The sequence below is a fragment of the Pinus tabuliformis genome, chromosome Q (genome assembly GCF_031772625.1).
Source record: "Pinus tabuliformis cultivar Carrire ecotype Pingquan chromosome Q, CPIR1, whole genome shotgun sequence".
In the NCBI taxonomy this organism is placed as follows: Eukaryota; Viridiplantae; Streptophyta; class Pinopsida; order Pinales; family Pinaceae; genus Pinus; species Pinus tabuliformis.
Window position 1 is genome coordinate 1,140,911,176 of NC_142296.1, and position 25,971 is coordinate 1,140,937,146.

At 38.0% G+C, this 25,971-nt stretch overlaps 1 protein-coding gene across 3 annotated transcripts in view; it reads left to right on the top strand.

Annotated features, from left to right (window-relative positions):
• The window catches only part of LOC149223599 (MBOAT (membrane bound O-acyl transferase) family protein), a 344,393-nt gene that overhangs the window by 273,611 nt on the left and 44,811 nt on the right, over nucleotides 1–25,971 (top strand). Inside the window, exon 17 of one of the 3 annotated variants that reach the window (XM_089385884.1) lies at nucleotides 10,460–10,534. The exons of the other annotated variants lie outside the window; for them this stretch is intronic. Coding sequence (XP_089242010.1) covers nucleotides 10,460–10,534 — 75 coding nt within the window. The remainder of the gene's footprint in view (nucleotides 1–10,459; nucleotides 10,535–25,971) is intronic. 3 annotated transcript variants of the gene reach the window in all.

Below are 25,971 nucleotides of genomic sequence, written 5' to 3' on the forward strand. Positions count from 1 at the left end.
TCCTCATGTCAAGAATAAATCATCAACATACAATACCAAAAGTAAAGGTATACCATTGACTGTCTTGAAGTAGAGGTTTGGGTTTGCACTGCTTCTTGTGAAACCAAACTTTATTAAGTAGCTATCAATGCGAGCATACCAAGCTCTTGGAGCTTGCTTCAACCCATATAAGGCTTTCTTCAGTTTGCATACATGAGTTTCCTTGTCATGCTCTTCGAAGCCTTGTGGTTGTTCCACAAATACCACTTCCTTGAGGAAGCCATGCAAGAAAGCAATTTTCACATTCATTTGGTGAAGAGTCCATACCTGGCTAGCAGCTAAGACAACAACAAATCAAATTGTAGTATATCAAGCTACAGGTGCAAAATTCTCATCGTAATTTATTCCCTCTTTCTGAGAGAAACCTCTAGCTACAAATCTAGCCTTATATTTTTAAATACTACCATCTGCACCATGTTTAATTTTAAACAACCATTTGGAAGTGACAACATATTTACCTTGAGGTCTAGGAACAAATTCCCAGACATCATTTTGGATGATGGAATCGTATTCTTCAGTCGTGGCATCTTTCTAGACTTGTACTTTTGCAGCTTCTTCAAAGGTGCATGGTTTTTCTTAAATGATGTTGCTCATGGCAGCGACATACCTTTGAAACCGACTTGGCTTCTTACTTTTTCTAAATATTCCTCTTGGGCAACATGTCATTGAACATCTTCCAAGGTATCTCACATGCTTAGTGGTCTCTTTCTAGTAGGAGGATCATGTGGTGGAGGATCTAGAGGATTCATGGAACCCATTGGATTATCATCAAGATCATTCTCAGGTTTCGATTCAAACCCAGATGAAGGTTGTTTTTCATTAACAACTTGTCTTTCAGCAATGGTAGGAGGAGAAAATATCTTGCTTTTCTAAAAGCTGCATTTTCATCAAATGTTACGTCTCTACTGAACTCTATAGTTCTTTGACTAGGTAGATAAATTCTATAAGATTTTGAATTATCACAATAACCAACAAATGTACTTTTCTTACCCGAAGCTTCTAGTTTGTTCCTTTTATCTTTTGGCACATGGAAGTACACAAGACAACCGAAGATTCTCAAATGACTCACCTCAAACCTTTTACTAGTGAAGACTTCTTTAGGAGTCTTATTGTTTAAGACCCGATGAGGAGTTTTGTTTTCCACATAAACAACATTATTAGTAGCTTCTCCCCACAAAAAATTTGGTAGCTTTTGATCATGCAATATGGCTTTGATTGCTTCCATAATGGTTCTATTCTTCCTCTCAGCCACACCATTTTGTGGTGGATTGTACGACACAGTGGTTTCTTTCTTTATTTTGGCATCTTTGCAAAGATCAATAAAATCATTGGAGGTGAACTGTCCCCCACTATCAAATCTGAAAACTTTAATCAACTTTCTAGTTTGATTTTCAATCAAAGCCTTGGAATCTCTAAACATGTCAAATGCTTCCCCTTTCTTTTTCAAAAAGAATATCCATGTCTTGCAAGAAAAAACATCAACAAAAATCATGAAATACAAGTAGACACCAAGAGAAGTAATAGACATAGGTCCACATAAATCCGAATGTATGAGCTGAAATATCTGACTAGCTTTTGTTCCGCTTGAAGGGAATGGTCCCTTTATATGCTTTCCATGTGCACATCCTGGGCAAACTCCTTCATGATCCATTTTGATCTTAGGCATTCTAGAGACCATCTTCCTTACATGAGGTAAGGCTTTGTAGTGTAGGTGAGTGAATCTTCTGTGCCATTGCTCACACTGAGGATTGGTATCGTGGACCAGTGCATGAATGTATTTACCATTGACTTTGTAAATCCCTTCACATCTTGGTCCAAGAGTGAGGGCTTCTCTCATACTTGAGTTCAAAGGCTAGGTTAAAACTTTTCCATTAATAAAAACAACTTTCATTCCTTTATCTTCTAGAGTAGATATGGATACAATATTCTTTTTCAAACCAGGTACATGTTGAAGAAAAGTATAACTAGGTTTTGTATTTGTAAATGCAATTTTGATCTTTGTAATTGTCAAGAAAAAGAAATACTATTTTTGTAAATTAAATGAATGAGTTTCTTGCTCATTTCATAAGTTTGGAGAAAGTCAAAGAGTCAAAGTCATATGTAAGAAGCTCTTCTTGAGTCTTCATGTAGTGTATATGGGTCAACCTAGTGTCAAATAGCCCTCCAAGACAAGCACCATCCTCTAAAGAAGAAGACTGTCAGCAAACAATGAAGAAATAATCATATAACTGTCAAGTCGGCTCATAAAAGGTGACACACCAATTCAGTGGTCATGTCAGCTTATTTATGGAGACTAAATACTATATATACCCCGTTGAACTTCGTAGACCAGTGTAACAAAATCTCAGACATCTCTGAGATTTCAGACATCCTGCAACTTCGGATAAGGAGCAGAAATATCTTCGCATACACCTCTGAAGTCTCGGTCAAGCACAGTGGTATAGGGTCTCGGATGAGGTGCAGGAATACTAGTCTCTACAACTTCGGGTATAACTACAGTACGTAATTACAGTGTGATCTTCTTGGTGGTAGTACTCTCAACTATGGAGCTCTCAGTGCAGGAGGAGAATCATAGTCACGTTTTGGGCATAGTTATGATAATAAGGATCTCAGTGATACACTCAGCATGCTCTCTAATCAAGTTACAGTCTTCATATAGTTGTAGAAGCTTGGTGATCTCACAGTGATGCATTCACATACTCAACACAATCATAATTTCGGTAATATAGCATTCATGGTCTCTGTCATAATGAGGACAAGATCATGATCTTGGTGCACAATATAGAAACCTTGTTGACATGATGAAGATCTCAAGTAAGAATGAAGCAATGAAGGAGCAACAGTCATGACCTCGGGGAGCCTAGGTATAGACCTTAAGAAGATCTTGGTACAGTTAAGACCTTGATGAAAGTGCAAAGATGTTACAACAATAGTGAAGATCTTGATGATGACCTCAGTGGTGCAACAATGATGATTATCTCAACAGTGACAAAGAAGAGGATTGGTGTCTTGGTCTTGGAGTGGCATAGTAAGTCAAGGGTCATGGTCTTGGTGTTCGTCAATTGGAATCTCTATAAGAAGAATTATGTGCGGGTTTTCCTCTCCAAGAGGGAGAGGTTTTGGCCCTGGAAGAATTCCAACATCTTGTGTTCTTGTCACTTTGGTTTTTTTAGCTATTTGATGAAATAAGAAACACACGTTCTAATAATGTCAAAGAGAAGATTGTGCTAACAAGAAAATTAAAAATGCCTCGCAAATAGTTATCAAGTCAAGAAGAATCTAATTAACTACATGTGCCCTAGATTCTTCAACATGGTATCAGAGCTATGGTTGCAGTCTAAGGAAGGGCAGAAAAGAGACATACAAAGATCTGTATTCGAGAAACATCAAAGCAAGGTGGAAGGTTTGAAGGAGCAAGTCTACAACAGTACATGGAGCATCAACTTCAGTGATTATAGTCATACTCTCAACTCATGTTCAGTTTGATGGAATGTATTAGTACAATTCCTGGGATTCTCACTTCTTGATCATTGAACCTTCTCTATGAAATAAAAGACAGTCTTAGCATAAATTACAGACTCAGGGATATATATATTGTTGGAAATACTGGGAGGGGGGTGAATCAGTATTTATTTTCAATTGTTACTTTTACTAGTTAGATCACTTATATTTAGACCGCAAAATGAACAATAAGAATAAATGCTTTTATTAATTTCTTCTTTACAATAAATCAAGTACAATATATGTAGGGCCCCAACCCTAGATGAAGACACCGATCTTCAATTCCCTAGGCTCCAACTTGTATTCTGCCAACCACCGACTTAGACTTCCCAAGGCTCCAACCTTGTCACTTTGAGGCACCAACCTCTAGGGCTCCAACCCTATCTCTGGTACAAGCACCAACCTAGTCTCTTGAGGACTCCTATCCTCTAGGGCTCCAACCCTATCTTCTAAGGCACCAACCTTGTCTCTTTGAGGCTCCAACCTCTAGGGCTCCAACCCTATCTTCTAAGGCACCAACCTTGTGTCTTTGAGGCTCCAACCCTATATTCCAAGGCACCAACCTTGTGTCTTTGAGGCTTCAACCCCTTGGGCTCCAACCCTTAGCTTTACTTCATCAAGATATGTTTGGTTATACTTCACGACTCCCAATGTCTTCTTCAACAAACCCTCTCAATATTCAGCTACACCTTCACTTAGTCTCCATGTCACATCATCAAAGACAACCTTGTTCTTCACATGAAGGTGTCACTACTGCTTTTCATGTTACCCAAACAAAACTTTTTCAAGGTCACCTCATAATGGCTTCAATGCATCATGTTCTTCAATGATCTCCACAAATCTTCAATATGCTGCTTCAAAAAGTTCTCCAACTCTGCCTTATTCTGTTCTCAAGAGAAGATTTCAACAAGCTCTATTTGTCCAATCCCAATAAATCAACACTTCGACCATGACAACTATGACAACTTCGACCACAACAGCTTCAACCACAGCAACTACGACAACTTCAACCACGGCAACTATGACAACTTTGACCACGAAAACTATGACAGTTTCAACCATGACAACTATGGCAGCTTCGACCATGTCAACTACAGCAGCTTCAACCACAGCAACTACAATAGCTTCGACCATGGAAACCACGGCAACTTCGACCACGGCAACTTCGACCACGACAACTACGACAGTTTCAACCATGGAAAATATGGCAACTTCGACCAAGATTTTATGCCCAAACATAATTATCCTTTTTTTTCATCCTAAACAATAGTCTCCTTGTTCTCCTTGGCCTTTTGTCTTCTCTTGTACTTCATATCTCTGAATTCTTTCTTGAATTGCTAATCAAAATGAAGTGTTTAGACATCTATTTATAGAGATTTTGTTTATAATTGAAGGGACACGTCTATTTGAAGTGAGGTTGAATTGTATGACTCACTGTAGGTCGGCTCACTATTAGGAATAATTTCATTAATCTAAAAATTCAATATCTCACAAACTATTGGGAGTTTCGGGGCAAATAAAGGGTCGTTAGAAAGAGGAAAAAATCCTCTTTAAGATGGTCTAGGATCCATTTTCAAAGGATGCCTCCAAGGTGTCCAAAAATAATTTTTCTCTGTGACTGTCCTTAAATTTTATGCATAAAAAGTTTGGGACATCATGAGGAATGTTTGGGACAATGTGGCTTCTTCATTGTTATCAATGTTATAATAGGATCATAGAGTCATTATGTAGGAGTGAAACATCCATGTAGCATGACGCATGAAGAATGTCATGATATGCTAGTGCAGTCATAGTGCATCATCATTAGGATAACTCCAAAATAATCTTCCAACCATCAAATGATCTCCAACCATGTTATCAAGACCTCATCAAGTGTCATCATCAATTGTGGTCATTCATCAAGAATATGAAATCATCAAATGTAGTCCTCCATATGTCATCAAGGGCTTCTAAATACTTGGCACTTGGCACTTCTTAAGACTTCTTCATTAGTGACTAGACATATTAATTGATGACATTCTTATGAAACAAGAGTTATGACATAATCATTTGGAATCAGGGATCTCAACAATATTTTCCATCTCAGCTAGTGCCATATTGACATCAATGACAACCTAGATTAACATATATGGCAGAAGTGACCCAAGGAGTGCCTCTCACGATCCAGGTTATGCCACTGTCTCAATCTATTGCAACAAGGCAGTTTCGGCAATAAGACAGTCTCCCTATATAGTACTACACACAGTTTAGTTATCTATTAACAAGTTTGGGCTCTCCATACAGTGCCTCTCTACACAAATTGTATGTACAATGCATCACTGTCTCGGGATAGTGCCATTCCAATACACTTATCACAGTTCTGAATTTTGTCTATGATCTCAATGGCATAGTGCTCGGATCAGAACATAAGTCTCTCTATTGTAGGTTGGATAATGCTTGATGTAGGCGCTTGCTGATACACTCCGAGGAATACAGAGTGTGATAAAGTCCACTTGTGGAATAACAATATCACTAGCATGTCAACAATATGCTCAAATGTAGAAGTCAAAAGTACCTTAAAAGATGAATTGGGAGTCAAGATGATCTCAAAACAGCCTCGGTGATGTCAAGATCACAAATGTCATGATGCTAGAAGGTCCCCAAAGAAGTTTTGGTAAAAGGATACTAGTGGTTCATGATGGGAAGCTCAAGCAAAAGAAGCTTCACCCTCTTCACATGCCAAGTAAGTATCTTTCATGTTTTTGGTTTAATGACTTTGTTTTGCAAATAGAAATATTGAAGGATAGTCATAGTTCTCATGAAAAGGTCCTTGCATAGAATAAGTTGGATTATCATAATCCTCATATAAAAGAGAAGTCATTAATATCTATAGAAAGGTCTCTAAAGATCAAGCAGTGCTTCAATGTATCAAGAGACTCATAGGAATCATATAAAGTCACTCAAAGGTCCTCACATGCCAAAAGAGGAGACACAAAGAGATATGTGAAATACTAGAAGATGTATTCTCTAAAATCATGTTAAAGAAGGTGACATCACTTAGACCTACACAAAAATTTGGTCCACTAAGAACAAGCAATAGAGATATGTCCAAAGTCCAATGCTTTGGATGCCAAGAATATGGACACTACAAAAGGGATTGTCTCAAACTTAAAAAGGACAACAACAACAAAAGAAAAAGGGAAGAAGCTCATGTACTCAAGAAGTAAAAGAAGAAGACAAGAAGCAGAAGAAGGAAGATCCACCAGATCTCTACTATGACTAAGTCAACCTCTTTACTTAAAGTCTTCTTTCAAAATTTTGAGTAGTATAGGAGCATGTAGAAATAGAATAGAATGCATGGTTAAAGATATCTTCTAGAATATAGGAGCATGGTGTAGATATAACTCAAGATATTCATGTAGAAGGAGCATACCTAGTATAGGACATCATCCACGATGAAATAATAACTGATCATGAAGGCCTCCAACATCAAGAAGAAGAAACATTTGCAGGATAAGGGTCTTCAATATCCTCTGATAGAATCTTCAAAAGAAGGTTCATAAATAAGAGCAGATGTCTCATTGGGAGTCCCACTCATGGGATTCAAGAAAGGATGATATGCAGGCAAGAAAAGATGGAGCAAGAAAGGCTACACCAATCAAGGAGAACCATCAAATGAAGCCGAAATGATCAAAGCAGAATCAAGATGAGGTATGTATGCATCAAAGTTTAAGTCATGTCATCATATATATTATTGAGTCATGGGAATAGTTCTATAGCATGATCGAGTATGAAAGAATCTCTTTCACCAATGACATGCTCGAAGGCATGTACTACAATGCAATAAAGGTCAACATAAAGAAGTGCTCCCATAAGGAGTATAAGGTGGTTGACTAATCAATCTAAGAAGAAGAAAACGAAGAAAGAGATCAAGCATGTGAAGAACACCATGGTCACACTATCTGACAGGATCCATTAAAAGATATCTCCCGAAAGAAGGCATGACAACTCTGACAAAGGAGGAAAAATATCCAAGGACCCTTGACACCTATGAAGGCCTTGGAGATATCAAGATGCAGATAACTGATTCAACTCTACAAAGATGTCATGATGAAGAAGCCATCCAGCAAAAGCACTATTTGATGTTGAAGCAATGTCAGGATGAAGCCATGAAGGGCTACTAAATCAAAGTATGGGAACAAGCAAGTACAACTAAGCATCTATGTAACAAGTATTCTGAAGCATAGACAAGATGACAAAGGAGTAGCCAGATGACGAAAGAACTTGACATATATCAAGAAGGCCACTTTTCACAAAGGGAGCAATGACATGACAAGCCAGGAAGGAAAGTGATTGATGGCCGGTGCCCTACCAAGAAGAATTTCAAACAAAGACTTCATGACATCAAAGACAAGAAGGAGATCAAGCAGTTGAAGGACCCACGAAGAAGAAGTTGCTGATGAATGGACAAGTCCCTAGCTAAGAGGGAGTTTTGACAAGTTCCCAACTACAAAGGAACTTGGGCAAGTTACCTATTAGGGAAACTTGGGCATGTCTTCCTCATTCAAGAGGAAGAGATAGACTCAAAGTTCTTGCCTTCACTTGGGATGAAAGAATGGGAGGATTGGGTAATCATCTAGCATCCAACACTCTTTGAGGATTCGTAGGGCATCCAAGACAAGAGTAGGCAAGAGGACCGATATTCTTTGAGGGTTGGGAACCCAAGACAAGAATAGTCCTAGAAGGTCATACTTAGTGAACACCCGAGTGGGTATGTACCTTGAGAGACAATGACTAAGGTGTCTATAAGTCATTCATCTCACCAATATTGTGCTTTGATCTTATGAGAGATAGAGTTGTTAGTCAAGGCCTTGCTATGAACAATGTTGGTTACAATGATGCTATACAGATGGATTACCAATTAGATTCTTCTTATGAGAAATTCTTTAGATTGAAAATGACCAAGTACCATTGTAAATACCTCCCTAGTTAAGCGGGAGTGTTGAAGAAAAGTGTAACTAGGTTCGGTATTTGTAAATGCAATTTTGATCTTTGTACTTGTCAAGAAAAAGAACTATTACTTTTGTAAATTAAATGAATGAGTTTCTTTCTCATTTCATAAGTCTGGAAAATGTCAAAGAGTAAAAGTCATATGTAAGAAGCTCTTCTTGAGTCTTCATGTAATGTATATGGGTCAACCTAGTGTCAAATAGCCCTCCAAGACAAGCACCATCCTCTAAAGAAGAAGACTACTAGCAAATGATGAAGAAATAGTCATATAACTATCAAGTCGGCTCATAAAAGGTGACACACCAGTTCAGTGGTCATGTCAGCTTATTTATGGAGACTAACTACTATATATACCCGCTGAACTTCGCAGAATAGTGGAACAAAAACTCAGACATCTCTGAGATTTCAGACATCCTGCAACTTTGGATAAGGAGCAGAAATATCTTTGCATACACCTCTGAAGTATCGGTCAAGCGCATTGGTATGGGGTCTCGGATGAGGTGCAGGAATACTAGTCTTTGCAACTTCGAGTATAACTACAGTATGCAATTACAGTGTGATCTTCTCGGTGGTAGTACTCTCAACTATGGAGCTCGCAGTGCAGGAGGAGAATCACAGTCACGTTCTGGGCATAGTTATGATAATAAGGATCTCAGTGATACACTAAGCATGCTCTCAAATCAAGTTACAATCTTCATATAGTTGTAGAAGTTCATTGATCTCACAGTGATGCATTCACATACTCAACACAGTCATAATTTCAGTAATATAACATTCATGGTCTCTATGATAATGAGGACAAGATCATGATCTCGGTGCACAGTATAGAAACCTTGTTGACATGATGAAGATCTCAAGTAAGAATGAAGCAATAAAGGAGCAGCAGTCATGACCTCGGGAAGCCTAGGTACAGAGCTTAAGAAGAACTCGGTACAATTAAGACCTTGATGAAAGTGCAAAGATGTTACAACAACAATGAAGATCTTGATGATGACCTCATTGGTGTAGCAATGATGATTATCTCAACAATGACAAAGAAGAGGATTGGTGTCTTGGTCTTAGAGTGGCATAGTAAGTCAAGGGTCATAGTCTTGGTGTTCATCAATTGGAATCTCTATAAGAAGAATTATGTGCAGGTTTTCCTTTGCAAGAGGAAGAGGTTTTGGCCTTGGCAGAATGCCAACATCTTGTGTTCTTGTCTCTTTGGTTTTGGTAGCTATTTGATGAAATAAGAAACACACATTCTAATAATGTCAAAGAGAGGACTGTGCTATTAAAAAAATTAAAAATACCTCGCAAATAGTTATCAGGTCAAGAAGAATCTAATTAACTACATGTGCCCTAGATTCTTCAACAGTACATACGAAACTTTTTGTAGAAAAATAGATTGTCCATCATTTAACTGAAATGAAATTGAACCATAACCTTTAACTTGGTGAGTAGAATTATCTTCAAGGATAGTATTTAAATTAGTCTCCCTCTCAACTAGATTAGAGAGTGCTTCTTTGTAACTTGTAAAATGTTTGGGAGCACCATTATCAACTAACCAAATGTCAAATGAATCCATGGAAGGGGAATTGGAAATAGCAGAAACAAGAAAATATTCTAATTGAGTTTATGTTGCATTATTTCTATATCTTAATTTTCATGTTTTCTTAGTATAGTCTTTTCTATAATGAGATTCGTTTTTGAATCTAGGTGTTCTTATTCTTTCTTTATAGTCACAAGCAAAGTGACCATGTTTTTGACAGTTAAAGCATCTAACTTTTGACATGTCTAGAATCTCTTTATTTGATTTGAAAGAAGATTTCTTTTTTTTACCTTTCTTCCTTTTGTCATATGCTGATAATGCAGTAGGTTTTATGTATTCATGATGTGAAATTCTCCCTTGTGAGATCATTCTGGCCTTCTCTTGGATACACTTTTCCAGGAGCTCATCGAATGTGGGAATAGTGTTGATGTTGCTGATGGTGGTGATAAAGTCTCCCAAACAGGAGAAAGATCTGTAAGTGCATTCAACACCATTTTTTTGTCGGGTACAACTTCACCAACTGTTGAGAGTTGATTCCCAATTTTGGTCATACTCAAGAAGTATGCTTGAACCATCTCTCCTCTATTTATCTTGTTGTTTATTAGCGGATTCTTCAAGGCAATAATGTGGTTCAAGTTACTAATTGCAAACATACTAATTAGTTTGTGACACATTTCTTTAGCTTTCTTCAAACTAGAAATAGAGATAATGAGATGATCACTAAGAAAATCAAGGATAATTTTTCTAGCTTTGATTTCACCTTTTTTATGTTTAGATTTGACAACAACACTTGAAATTTTTGGTGGATCAACTATTGTGCCTTCAACATACTCCAAAACTTTGTGTTTTTCAAGAGTGATATCTAGCCTTGCTTTCCATGGACCAAAGCTTGAAACATCATTCAACTTCTCCTCTCCTTTGAAGTGGGACAAAAACATCTTGATCAAAAACCTTTGGTAGCGAGTGCGGTCTATTTAGGTGATTTCTCGTCTCCTTGGACTTGTCTTCACCAAGGCCCTGATATGATGTTAAAATCTGAAAGTAATATGTGGAAATTTAAAAATTCTTTGTAGAAACTTAAAAGTTCTATGCAGAAAACTGAATGTACTTTGCAAAAAAATGAATTTTCTATTGTTAAGTTATGGTATGTTCTATGCTTATAACAGTTTACTTCTTTTTCTTATTATATTCCACCGATTAGCAATCACATGTACATAAAGTAAAGTGCAGATAGAACATTAAACGATCGACAGAAAACAAGCCAAGACAAGAGACACAAGATGTGGCGGCTAGCCAGGGACAAACCCCACAATGTGTGGGGAAACCCTTTGATCAAATCTTCTTTTATCTTCAATAATTCAGCAGAGAGAAATAGTACAATAAATCTGATTCATATCAGCAGTAGCAAACCCTAGATCAGTAGCATCAACATTAGCGGCTTCATTATCAAACTAGGGCATGCCATATCTCACAAACCGACCGTTGGATTGACTTCATTCCACCACCAAAAGTTTCGGCTTCTAGAGGAGGTTCAGATAAACCTACAGCGCAGTTCAGATGAGGAGATCTTCTAGGCCACGCAAGTCAATCTTTACATCTGTAGTTACAGCTTCAGTTTCAGCAGTTTTCGGCTCCAAACTAGGGCAGTCGATATCTTGCAAACCGTTCGTCGGATTGACTTATTCCACCACCAAAAGTTGCGGCTTTCAAAGGAGGTTCAGATGAACCTACATCGCAGTTCCAAGGAGGAGATCTTCTAGGCTACGCAAGTCAATCTTTACTTCTGCAATTGCAGCTTCAAATTCAACAGCTTCCGGCTTCACATGTGTGAGAGAGAGAGACCCATTTCAGCGCAGTAGAGAAGAGACTCATATATGAAGTTTTACCCTGGTTGCCAATTTTAACACTCCCTCTCAACCATGGAGAACTTCATCTGCAATCTGTCTATCAGTCGTTACTATTCATCCATCAAATGCACTGCCTTGTACACCCTGACCCTTGCCCTGCTCTGCTCTATTTTGCCTGTTCTGCTTTGTCTTGTTCTGCCCTGCACTGATCTGTACTGTTTTGTTCTGTTCTGCTCTGCTCTTGCATTGTTCTGTTTTACTCTGCTTTTGTCCGAATTATGAAGAAGAAGAAATGATCGAGGATGTATCATACTGACTCAAAGTCAGTCTCAGAGTATGTACCACTGGTCCCAGACCAGTCTCAACCAACCCAAAGGCAGCGTCATAGTGAGTACAACTCCAATGGTCCCAGACCAATATCATCCTCCACTGACTCAAAGTCAGTCTCAGAGTATGTACCACTGATCCCAGACCAGTCTCAACTGTCCCGAAGTCAGCGTCATAGTATGGTACAACTCCTACCACTGGTCCCAGACCAGTATCATTGATCCCAGATCAATGGAGGTCATCCTAGCGTAGGGAGTACGGTAGATACAACGATGCGTCCATCGGTACTACTATGGTCCCTAACTTCATTTCCCTGCTCATTGATCAGATGAGAGGTACTTCCCATGAGTCCCAGACTGCATGGGTAGGATGCCTCGACAGGAGAACTAATCAATCCTGTCCTCACAGGAGAACACATCAATCCTGCTACAATTGCCATGGAGAACACATCAATCTAGGCCTCACAGGAGAACACATCAATCCTGCTACAATCGCCGGGGAGAACACATCAATCCAGGCTGCCATGGAGAACACATCAATCCAGGCCTCACAGGAGAACTAATCATCCTCCTACACAAGAGAGCGAATCATCCTGTTCCACAAGAGAGCGAATCATCTTGTCCCACAAGAGAGCGAATCATCTTGTTCCAGTGTGCACCACCAGGGGAGGGTGAGTCACCCTGTGGTCATATGTTGCTCCAGTAGGAACCACAAGCCCTCAGAGCTCCCAGAGCTCAATGTATGCAACATGCAGGACCCTTGTACAAGGGTTTGTTGCTGACTCCATGTCATTTGGGAAAATCACATATTAGATCTTTCCTCAGGGCTTTGACAAGGTGTATCAACCTGTACATCATCTTAATGTGATGGAGCTTCCTTGCTCATCGACTTACCATATCCCAGATGATGTCTATCTGCTGGAGCAATTGACGAATACAGGATTCCTCAATAATCGAATCCCACCTCTGGTTGTTACAGAGAATCACAGTGGTATCCAATGTAAATCCAAACAACTCACTGAAGAGCTTTCGCAACCAGACTGCCTCACACGAGGTTATGCTAGCAACAATATATCCTGCTTCAGCAGTGCTCAAAGCCACCGACTTCTGCTTCCTGCTCATCCAGGATATCGAAGCAGATCCCAAGATGAAACAGTACCCGGAAGTGCTCTTACGGTCCACCACACTGCTTGCCCAATCAACATCAGTCTATCCAAGTAGTCTCACATCTCCCGCAGTGTATCTTAATCCATGAGAGATTGTGTCCTGAAGACATCTCAGAACATTCCTGGCATCAATCCAGTGAGGCTCAACCAAATATGTGCTCACAATGCTAACTGCAAAACATATGTTTGGACGGAGGTTCACCAAGAACATCAATGCGAATGAGTTTTTGAAACTCAAAGGCATTTCCCAAGTCTGGTCCAACATCACTACCATATAACTTCTAAAAGTTAAGATCCTCGAGGTAGTCACAGGCTTGCAGTCCATCATACCAAATCTTTCCAATATATTTACCACATATTTTCCTTGAGATAGGAAAATTTCCCTTGGCTTCTGCCACACTTCAAGTCCTTGGTCCTTCATTTCAAATTCAGAAGCCATCTCCCTCTTACATTTGTGAATGAGAGGGTTTGCACCTGTTAGAAAGAGGTCATCCACATGCAACACCAGTATGAGAGGCTTGTCATCTTCAACCTTAAAGTAAAGGTTAGGATCGACTTCACTCCTAGTGAATCCCAGCTTCATCAAGTAGCTATCGATCCTCTCATACCATGCTCGGGGTGCTTGCTTCAGCCCATAGAGAGCTTTCTTCAACCTGCGTACATGAGATTTTCGATCATAAATCTCAAATCCTTTGGGTTGCTCCACGTAGACCTCTTCTTTGATCGAGCCATGCAAGAACGCAGTCTTGACATCCATCTGATGTAGGTTCCATCCTTGTGAAGCGGCAAGGGCTATGATCGAGCGGATGGTCGTATATCTGGCAACAGGTGCAAATATCTCATCATAGTCTATACCTTCCTTTTGGGATAAACCACGAGCAACAAAATGAACCTTATACTTTTCCATACTTCCATTTGCTGCATGCTTTATCTTGTAAAGCCATTTTGAAGTAACAATTGTCTTGTCCAGGGTCTGGGAACTACTTCCCAGACATCATTCTCCATAATAGACTCATATTCTATGGTCATAGAATCCTTTCATAGTTAATGCTTGATGACATTTGAGAATGATCAAGGTTCATTTTTTATGATCGTGCTCATGATGGTCAGGTATCCTTGATACCTATGGGTTTCTTACTTTCACGAAAGGTTCCTCGGGGTGCAGCATGTCCTTCAGCATCATCAAGTAACCCCTTAAGCCATGAAGGCCTCTTCCTAGAAGAGGAAGGCTCATATGGAGGAGGATCAAACGGATCCATGGGTTCTTCTACATCAGGCATTGATTCATCATCCTTTTCTTTCGGTTCCCTGGTGTCGGCTTATTGAGAGCTACTCAAAGTCAGCAGATTGTCCACCTTGTTGAGAGCCATATCTTTGTCAAAGGTGACATCATGACTAATCATGACTTCCCTTTGACCGGTGGTGAACATTTCTTCAGGAGTTTAGGAACCCAATGCTTGATGAGGGCATCGATTTTGTACATATACGGCGGTGATTGTAGTTTCAGCCCATAGAAACTTAGGAAGACTTTGATCATGTAGCATGGCCCGGACAGCTTCCATAATTGTGCGGTTCTTCCTTTTTGCCACACCATCTTGTTCAGGAGTATATGGTGTAGTAGTCTCCCTCTTGATGCCAGCCTCTTTACAAAAATCATGGAACTCATTAGATTCATATTCAGTCCCATTGTCAGTTCTTAAGATCTTGATCTTCTTTTCGGTTTGATTCTCGATTAGGGCTTTGAAGTGTCGGGACTCGGAACCAAGGGAACACTTCATCCTTCTTTTTCAAGAAATATATCCAGGTCTTTCGAGAATGGTCATCTGTCCTCTTCTTTGATTTCTCGCATTCCTTTTTCCTTTGTTGTTGAATTTTCCATTCCTTCGATTACCATGAGAGGGATTTTGATCATCGTCACGGTGAGAGTCCTTTCTATCAGGGCATTCCCTTGCATAGTGACCTGCTTTATTGCAAATGAAACATCGTCCTTTTCTTCCACCCTTAAATCTAGCCTTTCTTTTCGATTTAGACCCAGAATTATTTCTTTTCTTAGCATGGGAAGAAAAAGCAGTAGGAGGACCTTTAGGCAAGGGCATTTCCTGCTCTTCTACCCTTGTTTGTTCTTGAATGCATCTAGCCATTAATTCCTCGAAACTAGGAATTACATTATTGTTCAGAAGAGTAGTCCTAAACACATACCATTCAGATGGTAATCCTCCGAGAGTTGTGAGTGCCATTTCTCTGTCAGTAATGGTTTCCCCAATAGATAGGAGATCGTTCTTGATCTCGGTGATTCTTAAGAAGTATGCTTGCATACTTTCATCTTTACCCTTCTTGATTTCCCTCAACTTATTTCTAAGAAACAAAACTTGATTTGCATCATTAACTTTAAATAAACTCACCAGTTTGTCGTAGATTTCCTTGGAGGTGTCTAGATCAGAGATGTAGGCCACCAAGCGCTTGTCGATAGAGTCTCGGATGATCTTCTTTGTTTTGACTTCTCCATTTTTCCATTTGTTCCAGGCAGCAGCAGATGCATTTGATGACGGCTCAACAATATTGCCTCTTACATGGTCCAACACTCCTTGATCTTCAAGGGTTAGATCGATAGACATCTTCCATCCGTGATAGTCAGCTTTCTCACGGAGCTTGTCTTCAGCAGGAAAGAGTGTTGAGGACCCCATAGTTCTTTTAGGATAGCCTTGCCAATCTTCTCTTCAATGATTGCTCTTGCTCTTGCTTGGGCTTTGTCTTCACCTCAGCTCTGATACCATGTTAAGTTATGGTATGTTCTATGCTTATAACAGTTTACTTCTTTTTCTTATTATATTCCACCGATTAGCAATCACATGTACATAAAGTAAAGTGCAGATAGAACATTAAACGATCGACAGAAAACAAGTCAAGACAAGAGACACAAGATGTGGCGGCTAGCCAAGGACAAACCCCACAATGTGTGGGGAAACCCTTTGATCAAATCTTCTTTTATCTTCAATAATTCAGCAGAGAGAAATAGTACAATAAATCTGATTCATATCAGCAGTAGCAAACCCTAGATCAGTAGCATCAACATTAGCGGCTTCATTATCAAACTAGGGCAGACCATATCTCACAAACCGACCGTCGGATTGACTTCATTCCACCACCAAAAGTTTCGGCTTCCAGAGGGGTTCAGATGAACCTACAGCGCAGTTCAGATGAGGAGATCTTCTAGGCCACACAAGTCAATCTTTACTTCTGCAGTTACAACTTTAGTTTCAGCAGTTTCCGGCTCCAAACTAGGGCAGTCGATATCTTGCAAACCGTTCGTCGGATTGACTTCATTCCACCACCAAAAATTGCGGCTTTCAAAGGAGGTTCAGATGAACCTACATCGCAGTTCCAAGGAGGAGATCTTCTAGGCCACGCAAGTCAATCTTTACTTCTGCAGTTGCAGCTTCAAATTCAACAGCTTCCGGCTTCACATGTGTGAGAGAGAGAGACCCATTTCAGCGCAGTAGAGAAGAGACTCATATATGAAGTTTTACCCTGGTTGCCAATTTTAACATCTATGCTATTACAATTACTTAGAAAACAGATTTCTTGTTCAAAACTTTTCTGATAAAAGATTGTAGATAGAACATAAACTTAAGGATCAAATGAAGACAACCAAGCACAAATATGAGACACTGAGACTTTGGTCCAATGACCACGACAAAACCCCTCAAGGGGGCGAGCCCAAATGATTCTTATTCTAGTAGATAGTAGAGTACAAAAAGAGAGAGAGAGAATGAGATGAATAACTTTACCAATGTCTAATCAACTTGCAGCTGAAATGCACTTGCTATTCGCTTGAAGATTTCCTCCTCTTGTTAATCAGATCATGTCATTCACACTTGCTCTATCTCTTTCCTTTCTCTTGCCCTTCACTAGTTGTCACACTTTTCTTGCACACATTCAACACTTACTCTCTTTCTTCACAATGACATGCTACTCTCAACTCTCACTTGTTTTTGCTTAAATAGATGAGAAAGAAGAGGAGTTACAAAATGAATTCATTCCTTGAGCCAATAATAGGAAAATAGAATTCCACGAAGGAGAAGTTACTTGAGGAGAAGTGTAACTCATCCCAAGAAGAGGAAGAGAGGTACACTTGTCTTGAGGAGTTACAATTCGAATTAGGTTGAGAGAGAGTTACACTTAGACATGAAAGAATATTTGGTGAGAGTTACAAATCAAATTGAATGAGAGAGTTCAAGTGCATTTAATGAGTTGTTACACTTTTGCCATACATTGAATTAGTGAGAGAGAGTTACATTTTCTTAAGTGTAGAGTTACTATTTTATTTCATGAGAGATTTGATTTGCCGAGTAAGAGATCTTAGTTTAATTTACTTATTTCATGAGAGAATTTGTTTTTATTAATCCATTAAAGGTGCATGACTTTAGACTAATTTATAAATAATAGTATAATAATAATACTAGTAAGGATAAAAATATTAATTCTTGACTTGTTTGATTGATTTGATTTTAAAGTGGATTTCATATGTTGAGATCATCCTTGATCTTTTAGACATGACTTTTTATTTGTGGAAAGTCACTTTCAAATTGGGATGTGACTTACTATTTTTGGAAAATCATATTAGAATTGTTAGAAATGAAATTTTATTATAGATGGTTCAAACATAACTGAAAGATATGATTTATTTTAGGATAAATTCATCCTTGAGCTGCCAAATTTCAACACTCCCTCTTAGCTAGGGAGAAATTTCTTTTTGCATTAAAGATCTTTATTTTGTCTGATCTCTTTCATTCATCTTAGTTCAACTCTGCTCTGTAACATTTGTAACAATGGAGTCTCAATCTAAAGAAGAATCATCCACTTGACACAAATTTGGAAATGAAAGGATCATCACATGTCACATAGATAAGGATTACACTCAATCAGTTTTCATTTCAAAAAAATTAAGTGATAGAACACCTGCATCACATAGAAAAGACTCAAACAAGTCACATAGACAAGAATCAAACACAACCAAGTGTCAAGTGGTGGAACACTTGCATCCTAAACAAGTCACGTAGACAAGTCTCACTACACCTATTGGCCAAATAGGTGGCGCTTCCCATGTCCCATACTGTGGGTTGGATGCACACTGAGACCTACTCTTGTGGCACACACTACATAAGAGGTCTCTCATCCTCCGAAGATTTTTGGCATCATTCCCTAATCCCGTGAGCTTTGACAGGGGGGAAAGGAAACTCCTTGTTGTCTATCAGCTGTGACGACTTCTCGGAAGTGTCATGTCCATAAGTACAAGTTGCTATCTAAAAACCAAGAACTTTCCTTTTGGTAAAGGCTTGGTAAGAATGTCAACTATCTTATCGTCAGTGGAGATGTGATGGAGCCTTACTGCTCCTCTCTACACCATATTCAGGATATAGTGATACTTGATTTCAATATGCTTGGACTTATCATGAAACACATGATTTTCTACAAAATGAATTCCACTCTTATTTTCACAATACATAACTGTTGTGTTTGGAACTTGCTCAAATAGTTCCCAAAAAAACATTCTTAGCCAAACTGCCTCACAACAAGCCATGCTAGTACCATTGTACTCAGCTTCAGCTATAGTCAATGCAACAAACTTTTGATTTTTTTCTCGTTCAAGAGATCATGGTAGATCTCGAGTTCAAACAACACCCATAATTTCGCTTTCTATTAGCAAAGTTACCAACCCAATCCACATCAGTGTATCCATGAAGTCTTACATTTTTAGCAGTGTATTTCAACCCTAGATAGATAGGTCCATGCAAGTATTTGAGTACATGTTTTGCAACAATCCAGTGGGCAAGAAAGAGATCAATCATATGTTGATTTAAATTGTTTACAATAAAGCATATGTTAGGCCTAGTGTTTATCAAAAACATCAAAGCACCAATGAGTTGTCTATACTCTGTAAGATTTGCTAGACTAGGTCCTGTAGCTTTGCCACATAATTTCTTAAAGTTCATTTCCATAGGAGTATGCATAGACTTACGTTCTACCATAGCAAATCGTTCAAGAAACTTAACAACATATGTTCCTTGAGAAAGATAAATTTCATCAGGTTTTTGCCAAACCTCTAGACCTAGAAACTAATGCATCAAACCAAGGTTTTTCATTTCAAATTCAGAAGCTAACTACCTTTTACACTGGAGGATAAGAGGTTCTCCTCTTATCAAGAATAAATCATCAACATACAATACCAAAATCAAAGGTATACCCTGGACTATCTTGAAGTAGAGGTTGTTGAAAAATGTGTAACTAGGTTCGGTCTTCATAAAGATGAAGTGTACTTTTGATTCTTGTAAAGTGTAAAATGAAATAAAATTATTATTATTATTTTTGGAGCATGGGTTTCATGCTCAAGGTATTTTATTTTACAGGGCAAGCACCCATTGACTGCTTCCAGGGTTTGTTCTAAGTGGAGGAGTCAAAAGAGTCATTGTCATAAGTTGAAGACCCCATCAGGCACATTGTAACTTGTAAAGAAAATTATTTTTGTGTTAAAATTGTCGAGATACCCTCTAAGACCAAGTCGGCCTGGCAACTGGCAAGTCGGCCTGGCAGCTAGCAAGTTGGCCTAAAAGGAAGATCCACATCCACCTTGAAGAGCCTATATATAGGAGGGAACTCGTCCTCCTTGAGACACATTCACTCATCTCTCATTCTAGCAAAGAAGAAGGAAGAAGAAGGCAATGAAGAAGGAAGAGGACGAAGAAGATCTTTGTTTGGGCTATTTCTCTCTCACACGTGCTAAGGAGAACTATAGTTTTTGCAGCAGATCTAGGGTTTCTATCTACAAGTTCGATCTTGGAGAAAAGAAGGCAAGTAGGTCAAGCAAAGGTCACCAAGGGTCATCCTCAAGCTCCAGAAGTGAGGGAAAGGAAAGAAAAGGTCAAAGGAAGGCTGAAAGGGCAGATCGAAGTTCACACGTGTGGCAACAACAACTGTTGGAGGGATGAAATTTCAGATCTACAGTGGAGGCCAAAATTCTGTAGCTGGAGGTCGAAGAAGTGCTATTGGAAGAGATTTGACTGGGTTTGACTGGATCAAGGTTAGCACATCATCCAGAGAGGTTAGTCTTGGTCTTGGAGGGTTCTGAGAATCTGAAGTCAATGTTAAGGTCTTGAAATTCATCAATTGAAGAGTCTATAAGGAAGATAAGGGATTTGAGTGTTTTCCTCTCAAGTGGAGAGGTTTTGGACCTGGCTTGTAGCCTATATTCTGTGTTCTGTTCTTTTTGTTTTTGTTTTTGTTAGTTGTTTGATGATACACATATATATAAAAAGTAACAAAGCTAATAAGTAAAAAGACATCACAAGTAGTTATCAAGTAAAGAGAAATCACTATAATCATTGTCCTATAGATTTCTCAACAAAGGTTTGGGTTTGCATTGCTTCTTGTGAAACCAGGCTTTATCTGGTAGCTATCAATGTGAGCATACCAATCTCTTGAAGATTGCTTCATCCCATACAAGGCTTTCTTCAGTCTGCATATGAGTTTCCCTGTCATGCTCTTCAAAGCCTTGTGGTTGTTCCACAAACACCTCTTCCCAGAGGAAGCCATGCAAGAAAGCATTTTTCATGTCCATTTGGTGAAGAGTCCATCCATAGCAAGCAACTAAGGCAACAACAAATCAAATATTAGTATATCGAGCTACAGGTGAAAATATCTCATCATAATCTATTCCATCTTTCTGACAAAAACTTCTAGCTACAAATCTAGCCTTATATTTTTCAATATTACCATCTACACCATGCTTAATTCTAAACAACCATTTGAAAGTGACAACAAATTTACCTTATGGTCTAGGAATCACTTCACAAACATCATTTTGGATGATGGACTCACATTTTTTAGTCATGGCATCTTTCCAAACTTGTTATTTTGCAACTTCTTTAAAGGGGCATGGTTCTGCCTGAATGATGTTGCTCATGGGTGCAACATACCCTTGAAACCGACTTAGCTTCTTATTTTCTCTGAACGTTCCTCTTGGGGCAACATGTTGTTCAACATCTTGCAAGGTATCTCGCAGCCATAGTGGTCTCTTTCTGGTAGGAGGATCATGTGGTGGAGGATTTAGAGGATGCATGGAACTCATTGGATTATCAGTACGCTCATTCTTAGGTTACGGTTCAAACCCAGATGCAAACTCTTTTTCATTAACAACTTGTCTTTTAGCAATGTCGGGGGGAGGAAAATCTCTTGCTTTTCTAAAAGTTGCATCTTCATCACATGTTATGTCTCTACTAAACTCTATAGTTCTTTGACTAGGTACATAATTCTATAAGCTTTTGAATTATCACAATAACCATCAAACGTACCTTTCTTGCCTGAAGCTTCCAAATTGTTCCTTTTATCTTTTGGCACATGGATGTACACAGGACAACCAAAGATTCTCCAATGACTCATCTCAGGCCTTTTACCAATGAAGACTTCTTCAGGAGGCTTATTGTCTAAGCCCTAATGAGGATTTCTCTTTTGCACATAAACAACAGTATTTACAACTTCTCCCCATAAAAGCATTGGTAGCTTTTGATCATGCAACATGACTTTGACTGCTTCCATAATGGTTCTATTCTTCTTCTCAGTCACACCATTTTATTATGGATTGTATGACACAATGGTTCCTTTCTTTGTTCCGACGTCTTTGCAAAGATCATTAAAATCATTGAAGGTGAACTCTCCCCCATTATTAGACCTGAGAGCTTTGATCAACTTTCTAGTTTGATTTTCAATCAAATCCTTGAAATCTTAGAACATGTCAAATGCTTCCCCTTTATATTTAAAAAAAAATCCATGTGTTGCGAGAGAAATCATCAACAAAAATCATGAAATACAAGTAGCCTTCAAGAGAAGTAACAGACATAGATCCACATAAATCTGAATGTATGCGCTGAAGTACTTGACTAGTTTTTGTTCTACTTGAAGGGAATAGTCCCTTTATATGCTTTCCACTTGCACATCCTAGGTATTCCAGAGACCATCTTACTTACATGAGGTAAGGCTTTGTAGTGTAGGTGAGCGAATCTTTTGTGCCATAGCTCACACTGAAGATCGGTATCATGGACCAGTGAATGAATGAGTTTACCATTGACTTTGTAAATCCCTTCACATCTTGATCCAAGAATGAAGACTTTTCTCATACTTGAGTTGAAAGGTTAGGTTAGAAATTTTCCGTTAATAAAAGAAACTTTCATTCCTTTATCTTCTAGAGCAGATATGGATACGCGATTCTTTTTCAAACTAGGTACATACAAAACATTTTGTAGAAAAATAGATGTCATCATCTAACTGAAATGAAACTGAACTATAACCTTTAACTTGGTGAGTAGAATTATCTCCAAGGATAACATTTAAATTAGTCTCCCTCTCAATTAGATTAGAGTGTTTTTTTGTAACCAGTAAAATTTTTGGAAACACCATTATCAACTAACCACCTATCAAATGAATTTGTAGAAGAAGAACTTGAAAGAGCAGAAACAAGAAAATATTCTGATTGAGTTTCCGCTGCATTATTTCTATATCTTGGATTTCTTATTTTCTTTGATTTTCAGAAGAGTCTTTTCTATAATCAGATTTGTTTTTGAATGTAGGTGCTCTTCTTCTTTCTTTATAGACACGAGCAAAGTGACCATGTTTTTGACAGTTAAAGCATCTAACTTTTGACATGTCTAGATTCCTTTTATTTAATTTGAAAACAAATTTCTTTTTATTACCTTTCTTTCTCTTGTCATAGGCTGAAAATGCATTAGGTTCTCCTTCTTCATTATGTGAAATTCTCCATCTAGAGATCATTTTGGCCTCCTCTTGGATACACTTTCCCAGGAGCTCATCAAATGTAGGAATAGTGTTGATGTTTGTAATGGTAGTGATAAAAGTCTCCCAAAGAGGAAAAAGACCTCCAAGCACAATTAACACCATTTCATTGTCGAGTACAACTTCACCAACAGTTGACAGTTGATTTCTAATTTTGGTCATTCTCAAAGAAGTATGCTTGAATTATCTCTCCTTTGTTTATTTTGATGTTCATCAATTGATTCTTCAATACAATAATCTAGTTTCATTTACTAATTGTCAACATGCCAATTAGTTTGTCATATATTTCTTTAGCTTTCTTCAAACCAGAAACATAAGTAATGAAATGATCACTAAGAGAATCAAGGATAATTTTTCTAGCTTTGATTTCACTCTTTTTATGTTTGGATTTGGCAGCAACACTTGAATTTTGTGGCAGATCAACTATTGTGCTTTCAACATACTCCAGAACTTTGTGTTCATCAAGAGTGATATTTAACCTTGCTTTCCATGGACCAAAGTTTGAGGCATCCTTAAGCATCTCCTCTACTTTGAAGTAGAATGAAGTCATCTTAATCAAAAAACTTTGGCAGCAAGTGGGGTTTCTTCAGATGATGTCCGGTCTCCTTGAATTTGTATTCACCAAGATTTTGATACCATGTTAAAATATGAAAGTTCTATGCAGAAAACTTGAAAGTTTTATGCAAAAAATTTAATGTACTTTGTAGAAAACTGAATGGAATTGAATGTACTTTGCAACAAGTTGAAAGTACTTTGCAGAAAATTGAATGTTCTATGTTGTTACAATTACTTGGAATCCATATTTCTTGTTCAAAACGTTTAAGATCAATAGTCATAGATAGAGCATAAACTTAATGATCATATAAAGACAACCAAGCACAAATATGACATACAGACTTTTGTCTAATGACTAGGGCAAAACCCCTCAAGGGGGAAAACCCAAATGATTTTTCTTCAATTGTTCAACAGAGTACAGAGAGAGAGAATGAAAATGAATAAATTCATCAATGTCTAATCAACTTGTAGTTGAAATGTACTTGCTTTTTGCTTGAAGATTTCCTCCTCCTCTTGATAAGATCATGTCCTTCACATTTGCTCTAACTCTTTCTTGCTCTTGATTTTCACTAGCTCTCACACTTCTCTTACACACACTTAGAACTTACTCTCCTTCACAATGAACATGTTACTCTCAACTCTCACTTGCTCTTGCTTAAATAGATGAGAAAGGAGAGGAGTTACAAAATGAATTCATGTCTTGAGTCAATAATAAGAGAATTAAATTCCATGAAGGAAGAGTTATTTGAGGAGAAGTGTAATTCATCCCAAGAATAGAGAGAGAGATACACTTGTCTTGAGGAGTTTCAATTCGAATTAGGGAGAGAGAGAGAGTTATACTTAGACATGAGAGAATATGGTTCGAGTTACAAATCGAATTGAATGAGGGAGTTGCAAGTGCATTTAATGAGGAGTTACACTTTTGTCATACATTGAATTAGTGAGGGAGAGTTACATTCTCTTAAGTGTGGAGTTACTATTTTTTCCAAGAGAGAGGTTCGATTTTCCAAGTAAAAGATTCTTAATTTAATTTACTTATTTCATGGGAGAATTTGTTTTTATTAATCCATTAAAGATGAATGATTTTAGATTAATTTATAAATAATAATATCATAATAATAATAGTACTAGTAAGGATAAAAATATTAATTCTTGACTTGTATAATCATGATTGATTTGATTTTAAAGTGGATTCCATATCTCGAGATCATCCTTGATCTTTTAGACGTGACTTTCCATTTTTGAAAAGTCGCTTCCAAATTGAGATGTGACTTACTATTTTTCGAAAGTCATATTAGAATTGTTAGAAATGAAATTTTAATGTTAGGTGGTTCAAACAAAACTGAAAGATATGATTTCTTCTAGGAGAAATTCATCCTCGAGCTGCCAAATTTTAACACAATGGTCATTTTGCATTTATCTAAATCAAGTTTAATTAGCATAACAATGTTCCACCAAGTTTTTGGGATGGGGGGATGCAGGAATGGGGAGATGCACAAGGGAGACATGTGGGAGCACCCCCAAATTTTAGAGAAATTCAGGGGTCATGGGGGAACATCGGGGCATATATAAGTCCAAACTCAAATTCCATAATGAAATACATTGCTTACTAAAGTTTGAAGACTAGAATAGTAAATTGAAATTATTCAAACTCAAAAATAGTTAAAAGTGACGAGTCAATGACACTGTTTAAGGTCATTAGTATCTAGTGTTGAAAATTTGTAGCTCAGGGATAAATTTCCTAAAATAAAATATCATTTCTGACAATTTTGGAGTGACTTTCAAAAAATAGAAAGTCATATCTAGCATCTCAGGTATGACTTTTCAAAAATAGCAAATTACCTTGCATCAATTGGTAATCATGTACAGTTGACGAAAACTCACTTAACTTATCATTAATCAATTCTAATAGTTCAATCTCGACTTAATCATCAATATTATAATTATTGTCCTTTATGATACTATGATATTATTATTAAAAGGAATTACAAGTCACCTTACCTTCATCACCTCAATCACTTCATACCTCTCTCTTTGATGACTCACATGGCACTACGTAACTCTCTCTCTCTCTCTTAATGATACATTACACTCTCTCTTACGCACTCATTAAAGACATGGCATATTCCTCTTACACTCATTAATAAAGACATGTCATAAAATATTCCTCTCAC